General features: G+C 47.7%; 2 protein-coding genes and 1 long non-coding RNA gene across 4 annotated transcripts; all 3 read left to right on the plus strand.

Moving 5' to 3' along the window:
* Positions 1-1011: 1011 nt before the first annotated feature.
* LOC117836200 (zinc finger protein CONSTANS-LIKE 9) lies at positions 1012-6121 on the plus strand. The gene is made up of 5 exons (XM_034715583.2): positions 1012-1260; positions 2783-3477; positions 4005-4205; positions 4860-5164; positions 5360-6121. Exons 2-5 carry the CDS (start codon positions 2890-2892, stop codon positions 5487-5489), a joined length of 1224 nt encoding a protein of 407 aa, XP_034571474.1. The 5' UTR covers positions 1012-1260; positions 2783-2889; the 3' UTR covers positions 5490-6121.
* A 6807-nt stretch (positions 6122-12928) lies between these two features.
* Positions 12929-15339, plus strand: LOC117843275 (uncharacterized). 2 transcript variants are annotated; one of them, XR_004637694.2, is made up of 2 exons: positions 12929-13613; positions 13858-15339. It is a non-coding gene; the product is annotated as an uncharacterized lncRNA (long non-coding RNA). The 2 variants fall into 2 exon arrangements; XR_011897290.1 differs by having other exon boundaries at positions 14393-15339.
* A 1119-nt stretch (positions 15340-16458) lies between these two features.
* Positions 16459-20168, plus strand: LOC117836227 (nucleotide-sugar uncharacterized transporter 2). The gene is made up of 7 exons (XM_034715617.2): positions 16459-16963; positions 18159-18310; positions 18401-18609; positions 18703-18796; positions 19032-19198; positions 19301-19471; positions 19713-20168. The coding sequence occupies exons 1-7, from the start codon at positions 16828-16830 to the stop codon at positions 19990-19992; spliced, it is 1209 nt and encodes a 402-aa protein (XP_034571508.1). The 5' UTR covers positions 16459-16827; the 3' UTR covers positions 19993-20168.
* Positions 20169-20440: the final 272 nt, after the last annotated feature.

A 20440-nucleotide genomic window follows, 5' to 3' on the forward strand; every position in this document is an offset into this window, starting at 1 on the left:
TAGTGTTAGCCTGCCCGCGACGAGGCAGAAGGCCAGCAGCACAAAACGTCTGATGCTCTGATCCGCTCGACCTCGGTAGTGCCGCCGGCGGTGTGGTACCAGTGTACCACTACTGGTCTAGCAGCACTACTCTTGACTTGTAGAAATTAGGCCGGGTGCCGTCGGAACGACGATCCACTTTGGTTGGTCGCTGGTCGTGACACGAGGCTCCACCACTCCAAGTGGGCCAGGATAGAAAAAAAAGAGTCCCTGTTCCTGTTCCCCTCGTGTTGATTCCTCCTGGATATGGCAGCTCATGTGTGTGATCAGGTCGTCGCCTCACCGGGGCAGATTTGTAAGCAGGGATTGTAGTTGTACAGTGGGGACTGATGAGACTCGTTGAAAAGTCTCGAGCTATCCACAGAGCTTCTCGTTCTTAGGATAGGAACAATCAGTCCTCCGACGGTGCCTGCCTGAATCGATGCCGCAGTGGCTATCTCCGTCTTAGCCTGTCGCCGAATTCGCGATGCTGCCAGTGCCACTTCAATATTCCTGTTCCAAAATTTGTCGTACGGTGGAAAAAATGAAATAAAAATTAGAGCAGCACTTCCTTTCGCATGCTGAATCCCATCTTCAACGCGTGGTCGCCGGCGCCGCCGTACCGGCGAGACCGCCGCCGCCGCGCGTCGGCGGCTTGGCGGGCCGCCGTGGCAGCGCCAAACCACCTGTCACCGGCGACAAGTCACAAATGGAAACCCAAGCGAGCGCGCGTAGGAGGTAGTAGGACAAGTCCACAGCCAGCGGCCGCGAGGGTCCACCGCCACTTGGCGAAAAGCGCCGCGCACGTGGCGCCCGCCGGGGAGGCCCCTTATCCTTGCCCCGCGGCCAAATGACGGTCCTGCCCCCGAAAAGCACAAAAAGGGCAACCCTTTCCCCCCGCGGGCCCCGCGTCACTTAGGCATCCCGGGTGGGCCCATCCCGCGCGCTCCGCCCTCATCCCTTCCGCTTCTTCCCCTCGCGTTCTCCCCACCTCCACCTGTTGCGCTCCATTCCCCTCCTCCCCCATCTTCTCTCCTCGCTTATCCCCCCCGTCCCCTGCTCGCTGTGTTGGCAAAACCTCCTCCTAGTCCTCCACCAAGAAAAAAAGAGGAAAGGCCGTTTGCTGTCGCGCGGGAGGAAGGAAGCTTCTCGAGCTCTCCGCCGCTGCCCCGCCCCCGTCGGGCGGTTTCCGCGCCGCGCCGGTGGGATCCGAGCCCCGAGCTTGGCGCGCGGCGATCCTCGGTGAGTCGCTCTTGCTGCTGTTCGTTCTCGGGTACGATTGGATTCCGTACCGTACCTGCATGGGCTGGCTTGGATTTTGTTTCTTCGACTTTGGGGATTTGAGTGTTCGATTTCGCGTCCGCTTGCTTTAGCCCCCCGGTGTTCCATGGAGTTCGATGTGTGCCGGACTGACATGTCTGAACTGTAATTTTTTTCTTTCCTCTTTGCGGACACTTCACGTTTTGTTCCGTGTCGCGTAGAGCGTACGCGAATGGTTTGTTTCGTTTGATTTCTGTACTTGAGCCTGCGGGCTCAGTTGCTAGTCTTGATTACACCCCGTCTAATCACCGAAGCACCGAGGCTTTGCTTGTATCCGCAGCCAATTCTGCCAGCAAAGAACTTTCTTTTTTTTTCCTTTTCCCTTTTTTGAAAAGTTACTTTAGCATACTGATGCATAGTGAATTAGTGATCATATATTTGCCGCTTTGCTTCTGCGCGGCTCTTTTTTCTCTTCTTAGCCGCAACTATTCATTGGTGTCAAAAGGAGAACCTTTTGCAGCGTGAATTTGTCTGTTTTGAAAGATAAGAGCGAAATTTGCCACGTTTATTTTAGTGGCGCAGAAAGTCCCCTGGCTTTATCCACGCATATGTGCGCTAGCGACCAGGAAAAAAAAAGAAAATGTGACGGTTAGTGCTGCTTAACACCTGTGTTTGTTCTAATGGAAGTTTGGCATGTGGCAACTTAGTACGACGCGGCGCTTACTCGTCAAGTGCTTAGAAAGGTGTCTTCTGGATATGCAAAGATACGAGCTTGCCAACGAAACGATAACTAGGTAGCCATTTGCACTGGCGGTTGCTAAAGTTTCGGTTGCACTTCATCCTTTTTGTCTCTCACGCTTGTGTGCTGATATGCTTCGCTAAGCTGGCGCAACAGGAGGCTTTTTACTTCTTCAAAGCAATGTTGCCAATTGCAATTAGAGTTTGTGTAGCCTCAAGTTGACTATTCCCTGCATCTTTTGGTGGTATCAAATGCATTATGGTCACTCTAGCTGAAGTCTTTTGAATCTGTTCTGTTTTCTTCCCCCCTTATGCTTTACAGAGGCAACATGATTGCAACAGGGGTATAGTCTCAATTCTCAAATTCCAGTTTGTTCTGGGTGTAGGTTCCTAAATTAGTGTTCTGTACTTTTGTATTGAAACTTTGAGTTATCTATGCCCTAGCTGGCAGATCTAGGAAGATTCTGTTGAAACCTCAATTTTTCTCTAAGCGGAAGCATTCTATGTAGCCACATCAGAAAGTGTTCATATGTTATCCTAGATTGTCACTAGCTGATGACAGGATGGGAGTATAGATGCATACTTTTGCTGCTTGGTGTACATGTTTTAAATTACTTATTGGTGGAGCAGCACATGTTTGTGTTTTCATGATCTCAGGGGAAAGTTGCTAGGTTTTCAGGCACTCAATCCTTTATCTATATGCCATACTGTCAGATATAACTGTAAGTTTGCTGTATTGTTACTGACTTTTTACATATATATGCAGTATCACATAGGATTCCACTGAATTCAACTGCTGAAGAAAGCCAAGTAAGGTGGCTTTGGTAGTGGGACTGACCAGCTTGTGGAATTTCCCAAATACTGTCCAGGACAATGGCTGCTCTTTGTGATTTCTGTGGGAAACAAAGGTCAATGATCTACTGCAGATCAGATGCAGCATCCTTGTGTTTATCATGTGATCGTAATGTTCATTCAGCTAATGCGCTGTCCCGGCGTCACACAAGGACCCTTCTTTGTGATCGTTGTGGTTCACAGCCTGCAGCTGCCCACTGTATTGAAGAGAACACATCACTTTGCCAAAATTGTGATTGGAATGGGCATGATGCTACATCAGGGGCTACTGGGCATAAAAGGCAGGCCATAAACTGTTACTCCGGGTGCCCATCATCGTCAGAACTTTCGAGAATCTGGTCATTTGTTATGGATATCCCAACTGTAGCTGCTGAGCCCAACTGTGAGGATGGAATAAGCATGATGACAATTGATGACAGTGATGTTACAAATCATTGTGATGCTTCAGATGATAAAAGATTGTTGGAAATAGCTAACACAACACTCATGAGTGATCCACCCACTGGTGACAAGCTTAAACCTCTCATAGGATCTCCTTCAGGTGATGGGTTCAATATTCTGCCACTAGCCACCGATCAGCCTGCCGGATCAGATTCAATGACACCAAAGGTGCTATGTGGTTTCATATTTTCCTCAAAAAATGCACTTGAATTTTCTTCCAAGTTTCTGCGTGTCATGAGGCTTTTTGCTTATTGCATGCAAAGTTACTTAACACCTATAATAAAGAGTACTCTCATATGAATATAGCATAGCAATAGTCACGTCGCATTACAGTTTCAGTTGCGCAGCAGCTCAATTCCTGTACTGCTTATCTTTGGAAGATACTGTACACACATTATTCCGTAGTGATGATCCTTTTGTCCCTATTATCGCTGTGTGGCTATCCAAAGTTCTCTCTCTTATTTTCTTTTCCTGAAGGGCTATCACTGCTCTAATAATTTCACCTTACAATTAAAAGTTCATTCCTGCAACAAGTTATTCGATGCATTTGTATCGATGACTTCCTAATGAGGATGGTTGAACAATTGCAAGCTGAATCAGTTCGGATCTGCTTGTTTATCATCAGCATCTTTTTTAAAAAAAGGAAATAATCTGTCATTGTTGTATGCTTATGAAACACTGGTCACATCTCGCAGGTACCCTATGCTACAGACGATGATAAGTTCAATGATGGCAGCATGTATGAAGACTTATGTGTGGATGATACTGACCTGACATTTGAGAATTACGAAGAACTCTTTGGTACCTCTCACATTCAAACAGAGCAACTCTTTGATGATGCTGGAATTGACAGTTACTTTGAAATGAAGGAAATGCCGCCTTTTGACTCTAATGAGGTTTGTACTTTTCTTGTATACTCCCAATGGTTCAAAGTATATGATGTTAGGACATCGACAGAGTCTACAAGGTGATAATTTGCAATGAATTTCTATGAAAATATGACATTTGAAACAAAGATAACTAAATATTATGAAAGTACTCTTCATGCATGATAAATCTAGAAACATTTATCTTACAATGTCATTTCACACAATTATCAGATACTGATGGTTAGAGTATATATTTTTATTTGTAACCTTTCTTGTGGGAAAGGAACTACTCTGCTGAAGGCTTCCCATATTTCCTCATAAGCTGCTAGTTAGCTATGATGAGTTTATTTTCCTACCTTAGTTGTTGTCTACAACTTGTTTCTTATTTCACTCTGTTTCAGTTCAGGGACATTTGGTGTTTAAATTGGTTAAATTTGTTATCCATCCATGAAATACAATGCTTGTTTGTTAAATTAATAAGAACTTCACGTTCTTTCACTACATATTTTTTGCAAGTTTCAACTTTCAACCCATGTATGATGGATATCCTGCGTCTTGCTCTTGCATTAAAAGGGTTTTATAGTGGACAATTACTCTATTTTATTGAATTCATTGATATACATAGGGAAGTCAAATTGATGCTGCTTTGCTAAATTTTTGGGGCCATCTTTATTTTTTCAGGAGCCCAAATATATGCAGCTGGAATGTAGCAATGTGGTATCAGCAGATTCCGCGATGTCAAACCAAGGTGCAAGGGCTGATTCCAGCCTTTGTATTCCTGTTAGGCAAGTCAGATCCAGTATATCTCAATCCTTCTCTGGTTTGACTGGTGAGAGCAGTGCTGGAGATCACCAAGATTGTGGGGTATCACCAATGCTCCTCATGGGTGAGCCACCGTGGCATCCTCCTGGTCCTGAAGGTTCAGTTGCTGGAGGCAGCAGAGATAGTGCTCTCACACGATACAAGGAGAAGAAGAAGAGACGAAAGTAAGCACATCTAATTGTCAGCTACTCAGGAAAATTGCGATAAAAATAGTTTTTTTTCTGTGCTTAGAACTTATAGATCATGCTTAATGGTTTAGGAAAATGCCTCCCGCTTTTGGTGTCTCCTTTTAATTTCACTATTGTATTTCCTTTCAAAAGTTGTGAATTGACCTTTATTTTCACGAATTTGGTCAATAGGTTTGACAAGAAGATCAGATATGCTTCTCGCAAGGCTAGGGCAGACGTGAGGAAAAGGGTCAAGGGACGGTTTATAAAGGCTGGCGAAGCGTATGACTACGATCCGCTAAGCCAAACAAGGAGCTACTGATCCCTGGATGCGACTGGCTATCTTCCAGTGTCAGGCTTGCAACCTTCAACTGCTCATCTGTTGTAGGTTGCGCGACAAGATCACTGGAGAGCGCAAGCAATTGCATGCAGCAGAGCCTGCAATTGAAATACGGGGAAAGGGTTAAAAAGAGATACCAAATGTTGGGATGAAAATGACACAAAAAAGAAAGAAAGATGCATACATGCTGGAAGTCAGTGGATGCTGCTACTGCTCCATTTTCTTTGGCGGAACATGCATCTTCAGTTGCTTGTGGATGAGTGGTCTGAATCGCGCTCTGCCCTCTGTGCATTGATCGGATGCAGCCATGGGCGATCGTCCTCCAGCCCCACCGCTCCATGCATGGCGACCATACCTGCTTCTGCTATGGTGTTCTGCGGTGAGCTGCCAGGTTGTATACATTCTGAGTAACAGCCTAACAGGATACACTGTACCTCTCAAGTTTCCTCCTGTAATATTATTTTGCGAAGCACAATCTTCTGCTGTGAGGAGATTGTTCTTCGGTCGTGTATGTTTGTAGATTGACCTAACACTGTAAAGAAAAATGCCCTGGTGATTGTAAAGTTCTGGACACTGAACCCCTGTTAAAGGTTTTCCTTTTTGTGCCACGATAACCTTCTTGTGCATATTGTCGTCTGAAAATACTATGTTATGATAAGTTGTTTCTCTATAATGTACGTACTGTAGATTAGTAATCGCCACTCGGTGGCTGGTTTGCTGATCCCACCTGGTAGAGCCGGCCCTCAGCCTAGTTGAACCGGACCATGTGGGAGTGCACATTCTCTGAATTACTGCGCACCGTGACATGATCACTTATCACTTAAGTGTAAGGCGTGCAATAAAGGGCTCACCCCCAACCTCGCCGCACCGAAAGTGCGGGTGCGGCAAACGAAACGAGCAACAAATTTTTGGTAAGAAATAAAACTGCAAAGCACTAAGAAGACGTCTAACTGAGCACGGCACATCAAAAAAGTACGGATCGCAAATTAAAACAACAACCTAAATTGTGTGTAGCACGCTGAATTATGGTGTGGTAACCTTTGGACGCCATCTAAAGATGTCCTTAATGTTAGAGTCGGTGCAGCGAGTTAGAGGATCTCAATTCACCGGGTGGCGTGCCCTATTCCTTTCCCTTCCCCTCGCTCCCCACCACACACCTTCCCCAGCCAAATCCGATCTCCAGTGAGCAGTATGGCGGGTGGCGGCAGCGCTGATGGGAGAGCTCGTGGAGGCAATCCTCCTCCGCACGCCCCTGATCCTGCGAGCCTCGTCCGCGCTGCCTTAGTCTGCAAGCGGTGGTGCCGCATCATCTCTGACCCCGGCTTCCACCACCGATACCGTGAGCTCCATCGCACGCCCGCGATGCTTGGCTTCCTCAGGAACCACGGGACGGTATCATCCTTCGTACCCACTTCCTCCTTCAGTCCGCCTCGGGCCGCTAGCCGCAACTTTCACGTGATTGACGCTCGCCACACCACAGCCGCGTCCTCCTCCACGGTGTGCCTTGGGAGCTAGGGGGAAACCCCTTGGACAATCCCTTCGTGGTCTGGGACCCATCACGGGTGAGCGGAGGGGGCTGCCCTTACTGCCATGATCCTTCAACCCTTATAGCTGGAACGCTGCCGTGCTCTGCGCCTTCGCCAATACCTGCGATCACCTCAACTACCGTCGTGGACCTTTCCTAGTAGTCCTTGTGGGCACAGACCAAGAGCGGATGTTTGTCATGTCTACTCATCAGAGTCTACTGTATGGAGCGAACGGGCCTCCACAGAGTACCCAAGTGATGAAATAGTTCTGATGCCGAGCGTCTTGTGGGGAATGCACTCTACTTCAAAACAATAGCGGAAGTATCATGTAGTATGGTTTAGGCACAAGGGAAATGGCTGTGATTCAAGTGCCACCAGAATGTTCCTTTTGATGAGTTGTTCTCATGACTACAGAAGACGGTGGGCTGGGACTCGCCTACATGGAGGACTTTAGACTGCATCTGTGGTTGAGGGTGGATGGTCCTGATGGGAATGTAGGATGGGCACAAAGCATTACTTCCTAATGATGCCCTCTCAGATTCACTTGATGTAGCTGGCTTTGCGGACGGCGTTGCTGTCATCTTTGTGCGTACAGATGAGGGGCTTTTCACTATTGATCAAGTCTAGCCATGTCACAAGAGTTTGCAGAGAAGGTTGGTACTAAGGCAATTACCCCTATGTGAGCTTCTACACTCCAGGTAAAATAAAAAACGCATACGTCTTGTTTATTTTTCTTTAACGTGTAATAATGATGGTTAATAACAAATGTTCACTGAGGGGAAATCAGTGAGCTGATGTTTATTTCAAAACTTTGCATTTCTGCAGCATTGGAAGCAGCCTCTACAATTGTGGGACCAAGAATAGGCACCTCAAACACCTGATGAACATGAGGTTCTAAATTGAAATTGCAGGTTTCTCGGTCAAGGTCAAACTGGATCATGGTAGTTGTTAATAATACAAGCTTTGTGGTGAAACAACTCTTTAGCATGAATGAAGTTACTTATGGTCTTAGTTTGTTGGCCTTTAGAGGTTCTGCGTTTCGTGCTAAAGATCTCGTCTCTTATGTTTGTTACCTTATCATCGCTGTAAACTTTGCTTGGGCTTCTCCATCAAGCTGACAAGCAACCCTGTATTATTCTACTCTACATGTACTCCTGAACATGAGCTTGCCATGAAACACCTGAATGGTTGAATGCATATATATGGTTCCCCTCGTGTAAAAACTAAAACATCTATGAGCATTTGAAACGTATACCGTTCCTGTTCTGTATGAATGTCAGGTAGAGAAACATTGTTGCAGTCTTTACTCTCTAGCAGCAGTGCCAGAACAAGCAAGGGAGGACACTCAAAATATATTAATGAATTGAGATTTTCAGATATATTGTTCAAATTTGGATCAGGGCAGGAGGAGGGCTTGGGAATTTGGTTGTTGGACGATGCATGGTACCCGACGGAGTGAGCACTCATCGGTGACTATATTGGGCGATACCGCAGCGGATTGGTTCCCTGGTCCTGTCGTGGATGATGCTGAATTGCTGATGCCGTCGGGTGAGTCGGCGTTCATGGCCACAGTCGAGCACGAGCATGAGCATGGGTCGCGCTCATGCCGTCTCTGTTCTCCCGTCCCCTTCGCCGCCGCCGCCGACGTCTGGGACATCCGGTGCTCCCCGCCGCGGTGGCCACGCTGAGGAGTGAGGACCCGGTGCAAGAACTCCAGGATGAAGAACGCGATGAAGGCGAGCCCCAAGAAGTGCGGGTCGGCGGCGGCGGCATAGCCGCGCGCGGGTTCGTGTACCACATCGCAAGCGGTTCCTGCAGCAGCGGCTCGACGACGGCAGGCGCGAGGTCGACCTCATCTTCGCCAGCGTGTCGTGCCACGCCGCGCAGATGATGGTGCCATGGTGGACCTATTCGGCAACTACCTCATGCAGAAGTTGCTCGCCGCCTGCGACGCCGGGCAGAGGATAGCTCGTGCTCACCCTCACTGCCCACCCCTTCGTGCTCGTCAGGATATCGCATCGCTGAACGTCCATGGGCAATCCAGCATCATCGATTCCACGACTCAGTCGGCGTTCATGGCCACGGCTGAGCATGGGCGGCGCGCGGTGAAGCTCGCGGGACCGGCGGCCGTGACGCGGCGGCACCAGCGCTCGGCGGGCGAGAAGCGCAGAAGGTGGGGCGATCCGCTTTGACCTGGTATTGAGCTCCTGGCCGCGGGAATGGGATCCAACGGTCTAGGTGACCTTGAGCCCGGACGGTGAATGAAATACCGTCGGGACTTGGGCCGTGCTATCCGTGGGCCGCATGACATTTTGGCACGGCCCAAAACACGCTACGGTACGATAAATTTTGGGCCGTGCCGGCACGGCACGAACGCGAGGGTCGTGCCGTGCTTAGGATCTCGACACGACACGTCATGTATTTTGGGCTGTGCTTGAGCCAGCACGGCACGAAATGGCCCATTAGCACATTTATAGACTGTATCGTCCAAATACCATTGGTTCTATGTGTCATGTAGCCTAACATAGCTACTACCATGAAGAAAACCGCAAAATCTATCTTTCAAGCGTGGAATCATGATAACGATCATTCATAACATAATAATATTGCATTTCTCGTATGGCCACACTATCTATATAATAATGTTTGTTTTCCTCTATTAATTTTAAAATTGAGAGCAAAACTATGTGCAGGTAAAATGAGCACCAATAAAATACAAGCACATGTATCGCGAGAGCCGTGTTTGAGCTGGCATGGCACGAAATTGTACCGGCGTGTCACGGGTCGTGTTTGTACCTAGTAAAAGACCTGTCATACCATGCCGATACGGCACGACGTGCCTAAAAAGTCTAGGCACGACGTGCCTAAAAGTCTAAGCACGACGTGGCACGAGGCACAAGAGGGCCGGGTCGAGCCGGCATGGCACGACCCAAGTCCCAACTCTAGTCCGGGGTGGACGGTACCGTCCACCCTGGGTGTGCAGCTTGCTCGCCGCCGCCGTCGGAGATCACAGCTTCGTCTTCTCCGCGGCCGACGCTTTGGGTGTCCCACGGACGCCGAACCTATGGCCAAGTGCCTCCTTAATTTCCCGCGCGGCACATTCGCACCTACTCGCCGCGGAATGCCCGTGGCGCTCGTGTCGCCGCCGACTCGTCGCCGTGGCCCTCCATCCCGTTCTCCTCCGAGGTAACCGCCCGCGGTTTTGGCGCCTCGCGGTGACCGCGGCCTCCGCCATGCCCTTGTCTATCACAGCGCGTGAGCTCAGCCTGAGCAACTGCTCTAACTTGACTGGCACGCTCGCCGCGCGGTGCGCCTGTCTGTTCGTCTGCAAATGGCATCTCCGCACAATACGGCAAAGGGTTATCGATCAGAGTATGATCAGCAACACGCATGGATGTCGGTAAGAGCTCACTGCCTGCTGTCAAAACCCTTATCTTTCAGGTATTACTGTCAAAAGGCCAAGTTTTGACTACTTGCTAATCAGGAAGAATTGCCACTATTCATGGCAAGTTCTCTGTAATTGGCAGACAGCGGCATCTCCGTATATATATTGGAGTCTTATAACTCCTCACACGAATGTACTGCAAGTGCTTCTCATCATGTGAACACTGAAGTAGTATTTGATCAAGATCTGTACTGCATCTGAGGTTCAAGAGTAAAGACTAGAAACAGGGTAGAATATTGGAACCGACGTATGCTCCTCTGTTTCCAAACTGTAGGTAGTTTTGACTTTTTTAGATTTATAAATATCATTATACATCTAGACATATAATTTGGGACGGATGGAGTATGTTGAAGGGCAGCCTAATTGCACGAATCATAAGTGGCAATCACAACATTCGGTCGAATGCTAAAGCAGCCACAAAGTTCAGATTTTTGACTCTCTCTCAGTTTATCCTTGAGCTCAGTTGTTCTTATATGTCCTACCTCTCCTTGTAGTTTTGATAAGAAACATAGGACACATATAGTTTCAGAAAGAGTAGATTTCATGGTCGGTCCCTATTCCTATACTATGAAATTGCATTTTGAGGCCTTGTTTAGTTACCCCAAAATCCTAACTTTGGCACTATGCAAAAAGAAGATTCCCCATCACATCAAACTTACGGTACATGCACGGATTACTGAATGTAGACGAAATCAAAAACTAATTGCACAATTTGGTTGTACTTTGCGAGACGAATCTTTTGAGCCTAATTAGTCAATATTTGGAAAATAATTCACAAATACAAACGAAACGCTACAGTATGCTACAGTGCTGGTACAGTAATTTTGGTTGTCCAAAATCGGGCAACTAAACAAGGCCTGAGTTTCTAAACTATTCCAATTGGGTCGTCTGGTTCCAAATTAGCCACACCAAATCCGAAGTGCTGACATGACATACTGACAAGTAGCAAATGTGGACGCCAGTATATGGGACCCACATATCATTATCTCTCCTTCTTCCTCCTCTTCTGTCGGTCCTCATCTCGCCCGTCTGGGTGGCAGCGGCGGCGCTCGCCCACCCAGCCTCTCTCACCACCGATGCTGCTACCCCGCGCCGGATTAGGGCTTGAGCCGCCGCCAATCTTCCCTGCCCCACGCCCCATGAGCACGGAGCACGGGCGCTCCTCTCCCGTCGGTTGAGGGATTTGAGCCACGGCCGGAGGGACCGAGGGCGATTTGGGCAGGCAGGCGAGGTTGCGATGGGAGCTGGTAGCGGCGTGCTGGATAGGCGAGTGGCAACGGCGAGCTAAGCGGGCACAGGCAGGCGAGGTCGCGTGGATGGGGTAGCACCGGTGAGCTAAGCGTGTGTCATGTGCACTGCGCGTATGTGGAAAAGGAGCAGGGCCTCGGCCGCTAGCCATGCGATTTGTGCGTGTGTGGGGCCGCAGAAGCTAGAGAGGAGGGTCGTGCGCATGCGATGGAGGAGTGCGCGCGGCTGGAGGTCGCGTGGCGATGGCGGCGAGCTACCAGGATTTGCCACGGGGATATGCTACTCGAGTGCGAGGTGCTGGGATAGGCGAGCTAGTGGCAGCGCCGCGCAGGTAGGAGAGATGAGGAGCAGTGGAGGAAGAAGAGAGGGGAAGGAAGAATGACACGTGGCCCCGATATCATCATCGACGTTTGCTCCCTAGTCAGCGTGCCACGTCAGCACTTAGGATGCGGCGTGGCTAATTTGGACCCAGGTGACCCACTTAATAGTTTAGGGAACTAAAAATACAATTTTATAGCACGGGGATTCAGATGAAATTTACTGTTCGTTATTCCGCCCATCCTCTGTGTCACTTCCCTAAGGTGAGAGAGAGCCTCAAATGGAGATTTGCCTTTCTAGAGTAAAGCTACCTTGTCATTCGTAGTGAGACTTGTATCAGCTTCTTGCTAGATTTGGCGTCCAGAAATGTTTAGATAGAGATATTTGAACTGGGGTGACCTGAAATCCTGAATGATTTCATTTTTCTATGACTGTAGCTGCACTTATTGATCTTGCATTATTTCAAGTGCATGCACTGTGCTAGTGCTGCCCTTTGATACAATATGATGCTTGCTCTGTTTCCTAGCCTCTGTTTACTTTGATTGTGTGGTTCATAAGAATTTATAGAATCCTTTCATCTGGGAGTCCGTTTAATCGTTTTCATAGGTGGAAGATGCTAAAGTTCACACAAATTCAAATTCACATGATGTTAACATTCAGTACTACTTTCTCCATTCTAAATTGTAGATCGTTCTAATTTTTTAGATAAATATTATTATGCACCTAGATATATACTATATCTAATACTATATCTAATAAAAAATCTAAAACGACATACAATTTGGAACATAGGGAAGTAAGTACCAGTGTAAATCTCCAAGTTTAATATGTAAGCACCGGCCTCTCCGACAGCTTCATGGCAAGCGCACTCTAATACTCTATGAAATTATCTGTTCTTTTTAAGCTTTTGTTCGGCTCTGTCCATACGACTGATTCGAATAACAATGAACTCTCGCAAAGTAATACCTACACTGTTATTGTTAAGTACTAGTATAAATAGCTAAGAAAATCCAATGGCGCAACAGCTGCCGTCTTCTTCCCCGGCCTCGGTTGGACTAGGGGGAGGGCCGCTTCTGGACGGGGCGGACGGCGGCGACTGCGACCGTCGACGGGGGGCCGGAGGAGGGCCGGAGGACGAGCCGCCGAGGGGAACAGAGCGAGTGGGCGCGCCGATGTAGGGACCACTTTGTAAATTCTTATCCGAACTAGGGGTCTAAGCGCAAACATTCGGATCGTGATTAATAGTCGCGATCCAAACCAGGGGGTATTTTGCAAGTATTCGGAACCAGGGGGCATTTTGCAAATCCCCGGGCCGGGGACATGGGCATCCGGCGGCGCGCGCTGCCGCCGGTGGCCTCCGCTAGCCCCGCCGCTAAGCCTCCCGCGCTCCGAATGCTTAGCTTCCAAGCGCATCATTCCCAGCCGCAGTCCGGGAGCGGGAGGTCGGCCAAGGCACGGATCGAGCTGCGCCGCCGTGGCCGTCGGCCGTCGCATCGTTTCCTCTTCACCCGGAAGGCCGGCTCCGCTCGCCGCCGCCCCGCAAGAACAGGTCGTGCATTCCACCTTCAGGTATCCCGTCCATACGCTGAACTCCAATCCTCTCCGGTTTGCCATTACTCTGAACTCTGAAGACTCCGAACCCCAATTTGAAGCACAACTATGCCTTTTTGTGTCAATAAGTATACTCCCATCTTTAATTCGTTTCAGCTCATTTAAATTCCCCAATTTGGGATATGGTAGCTGAACAGAATCACAATGCATTTCAGACACCAAAAATATGCTGCTGACTACTTCATTCGCTGTTCACTGTCAGAGAACTTCTCTTGCTCAGGATAAAGCCTCAGTTACAAACTTCCTACCAGTATTTCTGCATTTGGAACTTCGGATACATGGGAAATTGGATGTAATAGTTGGGAATCTCAGTTACCTATGTAGTTTGTACCTATACCATATCAGTGTAGCTACTTGTTTTGATGTCGGACACAATGTCCAACAGTTAGAAAAGCTAGCAAATATATTATCTGGTTGAAGAGCATATGGGAGTTGAGACAGTAGAAAAGGCAAAGGCTCAAGTAAGTCCGAAGGTCAAACTCTCAAACAACATATGCATGGACTATTAGACTGGACTGACTTCTGCATCTAGAGCAGGAGGGTGTTGTTCTAAATACATTATTTGCTCTCCTTGCACTCCTCACTCGGGAGACATCTCAGGCCATTCCACATCCCACTTGGTCATTCTCTCCACCCGCTGTGTGATCATCCAAATGGAAGTACTCCTTTCTGCAGTATTTGGTGAAGTGTTCACTAGATACATAAATTTCTTCATCAACAAAAGTTCCAAGCTGCAGGTGTTGGGCATGGAGGACTGTCTCTGGAGGGTCCTGCTCCGAGCACAGGTCATTGTTGACGAGGCAATGGGATGGCACATCACAAATCAAGCTATGCTCCAGGAGCTGAACGTGCTGAGAGACGCCATACACCGAGGCTGTTATGTATCAGACAACTTCTGATACATATCTTATGATGATGAGGACGCCAAAAATCAGGTTGTGATTGTGAGCCATTCTTTGACTCTCTCCAAACTAAATTCTTTGAAAGGTTTCTGTTCCTCCAATAGAAAGACACTGCTTTTAGAACAACTGCAAGAGGCCCTTGATAATTTGAGCTCTATGCTCCTTGATATGGAAGAGCTGGTTGTGTTCTTGACGAGCTATCCTCGCCTATACCCCCAACCTTATAACATGCATATACTGCAGGACAACAGCATGTTTGGCCGCCAAATGAAAACATAGCTTGTCCTCAACTTTCTATTGCACACAACTTCATTGTCCTAAGGAATTGGAGGTTCTGCCAATTGTAGGTCCCGGTAAAGTTGGCAAGAGCACCCTTGTAGCTCATGTTTGCAAGGATGAAAGAGTCTGTGGTCATTTCTCAGAAATATTATTATTGCGTGACCATGATTTAATAGATGATGAGGCAGCTCCTTTCAAAGAAGGATGTGCAATTATACATCAAAGTCGTGTTTTCAACTCGAACAAAAATGGAAGATTGCTAGTTGTCACAACTCACAACATTTGTGGAGCTACCTTGTCCTGGGTAGTGAAGCTGTAATCTACCTTGTCATTCGTAGTGAAAATTGTATCGGCTTCTTCTTGCTAGATTTGGCGTCCAGAAATGTTTAGATTGAGATATTTGAGTTGAATTTGTACTGATTGAGCTTGCATTCGTTCCAAGTACATGTGCTGTGTTAGTGCTGCAGTTTGATACAATATGATGCATGCTCTGTTTCCTGGCCTGTGTGTACTTGTGTGGATTCATTCGAGTTCGTGGACACCTTTCCTCTGAGTGGAGCCATTTGTTCAATTTTGTAGACTCATTTTTTCACGATGTAAAATTATTTGTGCGTTATGTTTTGTCTTTTTCCGCAGAAAACCATCATTTGTTCATGTTGAGCCAGTATTGTTCGCAGTGTTAAAAAATGTTCGTGACTACTTAAAAAAGTTCGTAAATAAATATTATTGAAATATAGTCAAGTGTGATTTTGTTTTAAAGATCTTATCATAAGAGAATATTATGGTGCAATCGAAATTTAGATGACTGGCCGTATGGTCATCCTCGGCCGTACTCGAATGATTTGGGCCAAGCCAGTCTATCAGCAACCAGCCCACAGTTCTCGGCCTTGCTGAGAGTGATGCAGCAGAAAAACTACGTACGGCCGCAGGTGGGCCGTCTGCTACGGATTGAGTTCCGGTGAGTATCACGATGAGACCAAGAGACCAGCTCAGCGCAGGCAGCCGGCAGGGAGGCGGGCACCAAGAGACCTAGCTCAGCAGCTACTACTTGTCGTAGAAACTACTCGACGTCACGGTCTACGAAACCTAGCCGCGATCTCGAGGCATCTCGCCGTCGAATTCATACTGCCACGTCGTGTCAGCCCTCCCATTATCCTTCTGCTACGACCACACTAAATGCCAGTTACGGTAGAGCTGTAGGCGAAAAAAGTCATCGTGCACGATCTTGGTCCAAAAAGCCCCCGGATCCGTTTCCCTTTTGTACGGCCAGGGTACGCCGGAAGCCCGGAATGAATGCAGCGCTTTGTAATACGTGCAATACCAAAGGGACTATTGGAGTACCTACCCGAAGTTATAGCTACGTGCATGCTTTGGTGAACAGTGCGCTTACCCTAACAGAAACGGCAGCTAATCATCAACTTCCTTTTTTCATTAACAACTTCCTTTTTGATTAACAGCTTCTTTCTTTGTTTTGTTCCTGGCAAGTGGCAAATCCTCACTCTGAATAATTTCTGAAACGAACCCATCAGGATTCAGGACCGGCGCTCCTGAAAGAAATCCTGTGAGCGGAAAGCAGGAGCCAGCAACCACCCACCCGAAACTCTGAAAACCTCTCATGTGCCCACGAGTCCACGACGGCACGGCCACTAACCCGGCTCCGTCCCCTCCCGAGCGCCACCTCGTCCGCCACTCCACTCAACTCACCGGCCGTCGTCGCCACCGCTGGCCCGCACCACGGCGGCACAACTGGAGCGAGCGGCTCAAACGAGGCGGGGCGCGCCCTTAAAATAGCCCGGCACGGCACGTACCGCCCCCGCGCGCCCGCGCAGGCACCACCCGCTCCTGGCCTCTCTCTCCCGGCTTGTGTTGTAGCTGGTGGTGCTTCTGCTGTCTCCGTTCTTGGCGTCTGGTTGCAAGATCCCCGGCCCCTTTTTCTCTCTACCGCGACCGGGAGGCGGTGGAGGGGAAAGGCCGGCCGGCGGGCGGGCGGGATGATGAAGCTGCGGTGGTGGCGCGCCGACGCGTCGGAGGTGATGGCGGTTACGGCCATGGGCGTGTGGGAGGCAGTGCTCGCCGGCGGCGGGAGGAGGTTCATCAAGCGCAAGGACAGCGACGCCGGCGAGACAGGTTCGTTCGCATCTCCATCGGCCCTCTTCTTCCTCCTCTTGTTTTTAAATTCTTCAATTTTTTTAGTGGGTTTGTTGGGTTGATATGGTAGGGAAAGAAAAATTCTTCCTTCATTCGGTTCGTCGCGGTTGGTGTTCCTGCCAATTCGGTTTCCCGGTCCTTTTTCTCCGCGTTTGAAGAAATCTTTTAGGTCAGTTGGCTGAAAATGCGGTGTAAAACTACTCCCGCTTTTTTGCACTTGCAGTTACCACCTTACTCGCTTCATTTGCTCCCAGCTGTCGCGGCCTTTTTGGTGCGGGAAATGGCATGAAAGATCCTCTCCTTTTCCTATCGTTTCTTGCGAACGGCAAAGTTGTTGCTTGACATGTTCTGTTTGGATTCTTCAGTTCGAACGCCGGGTTCGTCGGCATCATACTTGCTGCCTTTTTTTCGTGTGATACATGGACGAGTGATGTTTTCTTGTTTTTGATAATCAGATTCCTCCCATGTTTGGGATTTGAAGAACTCCATTTGCTATGTTTCACGTAGTGACGTAGGTGAACAAAACTAGGAATTGGGTGTCAGCTGAAGCTGAATATTCTCTTCTTGTTGTGTGTTTCCCACATCGACTCCAGGTCTCAACACACTTCTTAGATAACTCATCATCTTCGATGGATGTTATCAATAGGACAAGGAACTAGCACATGCCATACTGATCCGTATCTCATAGTTTGTCAGTGTTGCTTCCAACCTCTGCTGCCACATGTTCAGGAATCTGCTGTACTTCTGCATGCTGTCACTCCCCTGAAGTCTGAGACATGATGAATGGTTTTCCTGCAAGGAAAGGACAAACAGCAGTAGTGTTTGACATGTGAACTTGTGAATGTGACACGCCAGAACGGAAATATGAACTCATCGCTTGCCTTGTAATGGTTTAGGATGATATGGATACTTTTCCTCTAAAACACTGACATCAAGTGGTGATCATAAACAAGACTAGAACTTGCATCCCAGAAAATTAAGGATCATAAACTGGCTCTGTGCTTTGGTGTCTGCTGCTCACTGTTCCAAAAATATAATTCACAACCCTTTAGGTGATTAAAAGAAAATATTATTTCGTTTGAAGACATTTTGACCATTTCTTATATTAATATGTTTATGACTACTTATTTCGTGTGAGTGACTGAATTGTCAGCCATTCCCTTGAACTTACCAGGCCGGGCACTAGAGGAGTTGCGGAGCTCCTTGTACAATGAAATGCATAGTTCAGAAATCGCGAAGCGCCAGCAGCAGCGATTCTGTGGACCAAGTGTTGCGTTGACATTCAATTTCGCTGTTGCCGTTGGGATCATCATGGCAAACAAAATGGTAAGGCTTTTTCTCAAGATAAGCGATTGTACAATAGCTGTGCCTTGGTTAGCTTTCAAGTAGTTTTACTGGTTATCTATTGCCTTGCAGGTGATGGGGAGTGTTGGATTTAAGTTCCCAATTGCGCTTTCATTAATTCATTATGCGGTTGCATTTCTTCTAATGGCCACTCTTAAGACATTCTCCTTGTTACCGGTTGCCCCGCCTTTGAAATCCACTCCTTTCTCATCTATATTTGCTTTGGGTGCTGTAATGTCCCTCTCCACCGGGCTAGCTAACGTGAGCTTGAAACATAATAGGTAAACCAGATTCTATTTGAAATTTACAGCGAGGTCTACTTGTGGAGTCTTGTAATATTTCTTCCATATATTCTCAGTATTTTTGCTATTCAGTGTAGGTTTCTATCAAATGGCTAAGATTGCTGTAACCCCAACAATTGTTGTAGCAGAATTCATGCTTTTCCAGAAGAAGGTTTCCACTCAGAAGGTAGGTTTGCTGCAACAAAATGCGTTTCGCATGTTTTTGTTTTTGTGCTTGACCCAACTATCTAACATGGTCCCAGAATACCCAGTGTCTCCAATAGGCAAGCATAAATTTGAGAAAATATGATAAATTGCAGTGTGCATGCTTTTTTCTCCCTCTACCGGATGACCACTCACATAATCTGTGTGGGTGTATTTTCTTATGGGATTCATAACTGTGCTTTTTAACATTATTACAGGCTATGACACTGGCAGTTGTATCATTTGGAGTGGCTATAGCAACGGTTACCGATTTAGAGTTCAACTTTTTTGGTGCCTGTGTAGCATTAGCATGGATTGTCCCTAGTGCTGTGAATAAAATCCTTTGGTCTAGTTTGCAACAAAGTGGAAATTGGACCGCACTTGCGTAAGTTCTGCCTTTTATTCCCTTCACTCAGATTATTCGCTACATTAAAGGGGCATGCTCTACAGTTTTCCTGTTAACTCAGATAGTACATTGTTGATCCAGGCTGATGTGGAAGACTACTCCAATTACGATATTTTTCTTACTGACATTGATGCCTTTGCTGGATCCCCCGGGCTTGTTGTTGTTCAGTTGGAACTTCAGAAACAGTTGTGCTATAATCATCTCTGCTTTGTTTGGTTTCCTTCTTCAGTGGTCTGGCGCTTTGGCACTCGGGTGAGTTAAGGCATTGCTTTGTTTTGCTTATTTCACTTGCCATTTTTCTATCCAAGATTTCACAAGTCATTACTGGATGAAATGAAAATTGCTGAGGCACAAGCCATCAGAAATTCACAATCTAAGGATCAATTAACCTGCAACCTTTCCATCAGGAGATAAGGAAATCTATGCGACAAAATCATTTCTGCCTTGCCATGTAACAAAGTCTAAGTTACTAATTCATACTGTATTGCTTCAGCGCGACGTCAGCTTTGTCTCACGTTGTGCTGGGCCAGTTCAAGACCATCGTCATCGTGCTCTCCGGTTACCTGATCTTCGGCTCCGACCCTGGGATCACCAGCATTTGCGGAGCCGTGGTTGCGCTCGGCGGCATGTCGTTCTACACCTACCTGGGTCTGAAGAAAGACTCAGCGACCAGCGGCAAGAAAGCGCCGTCGAGACAGAACTCCTTCATGTCGAAGCCCAAAACCGCTGCAGACAATGACAATGCGGATTCAGATAAAGAAGGTACCGTGTAGGGTGGGAAACTGTCATCTAGGTGATTTCGTCAGTGTCCCTGATCTGTGCTCGGTTAAAGTTCGGCTTGTTGTAATTGTCGGTGACTGTATCCATTGTACATAGAAGCCAAACATGTAGGATCATTCTTGAAGGTTTACGGATTGTCTACTACATTAGTGACAATTAGGTTGGGTTACTGCTTCTGGTCCCCCAGTGTATTTACGCAAGAACTTGCAGTGATCTGTCAGAATTTCAAATGCGTCAGTTCATAACCAAGCAGCTCCGACGATCGTGTGCCGATTTTGCCGGAGAGAGAACTTGCAGCGCGGCAAGAAAACAGCCCAACGCCCTCAAAGAAACAAAGAAAACAGCCCAACGGGCTCACGTGCTGGAGCGGGAAGGCCCATCTAATGTCTACAGGTCCTTACCGGTCCAGCCCAGCCGAAGCGCCACTTCTGGGTTGCTCTC

Source organism: Setaria viridis, chromosome 1, assembly GCF_005286985.2.
Source record: "Setaria viridis chromosome 1, Setaria_viridis_v4.0, whole genome shotgun sequence".
Classification (NCBI taxonomy): Eukaryota; Viridiplantae; Streptophyta; class Magnoliopsida; order Poales; family Poaceae; genus Setaria; species Setaria viridis.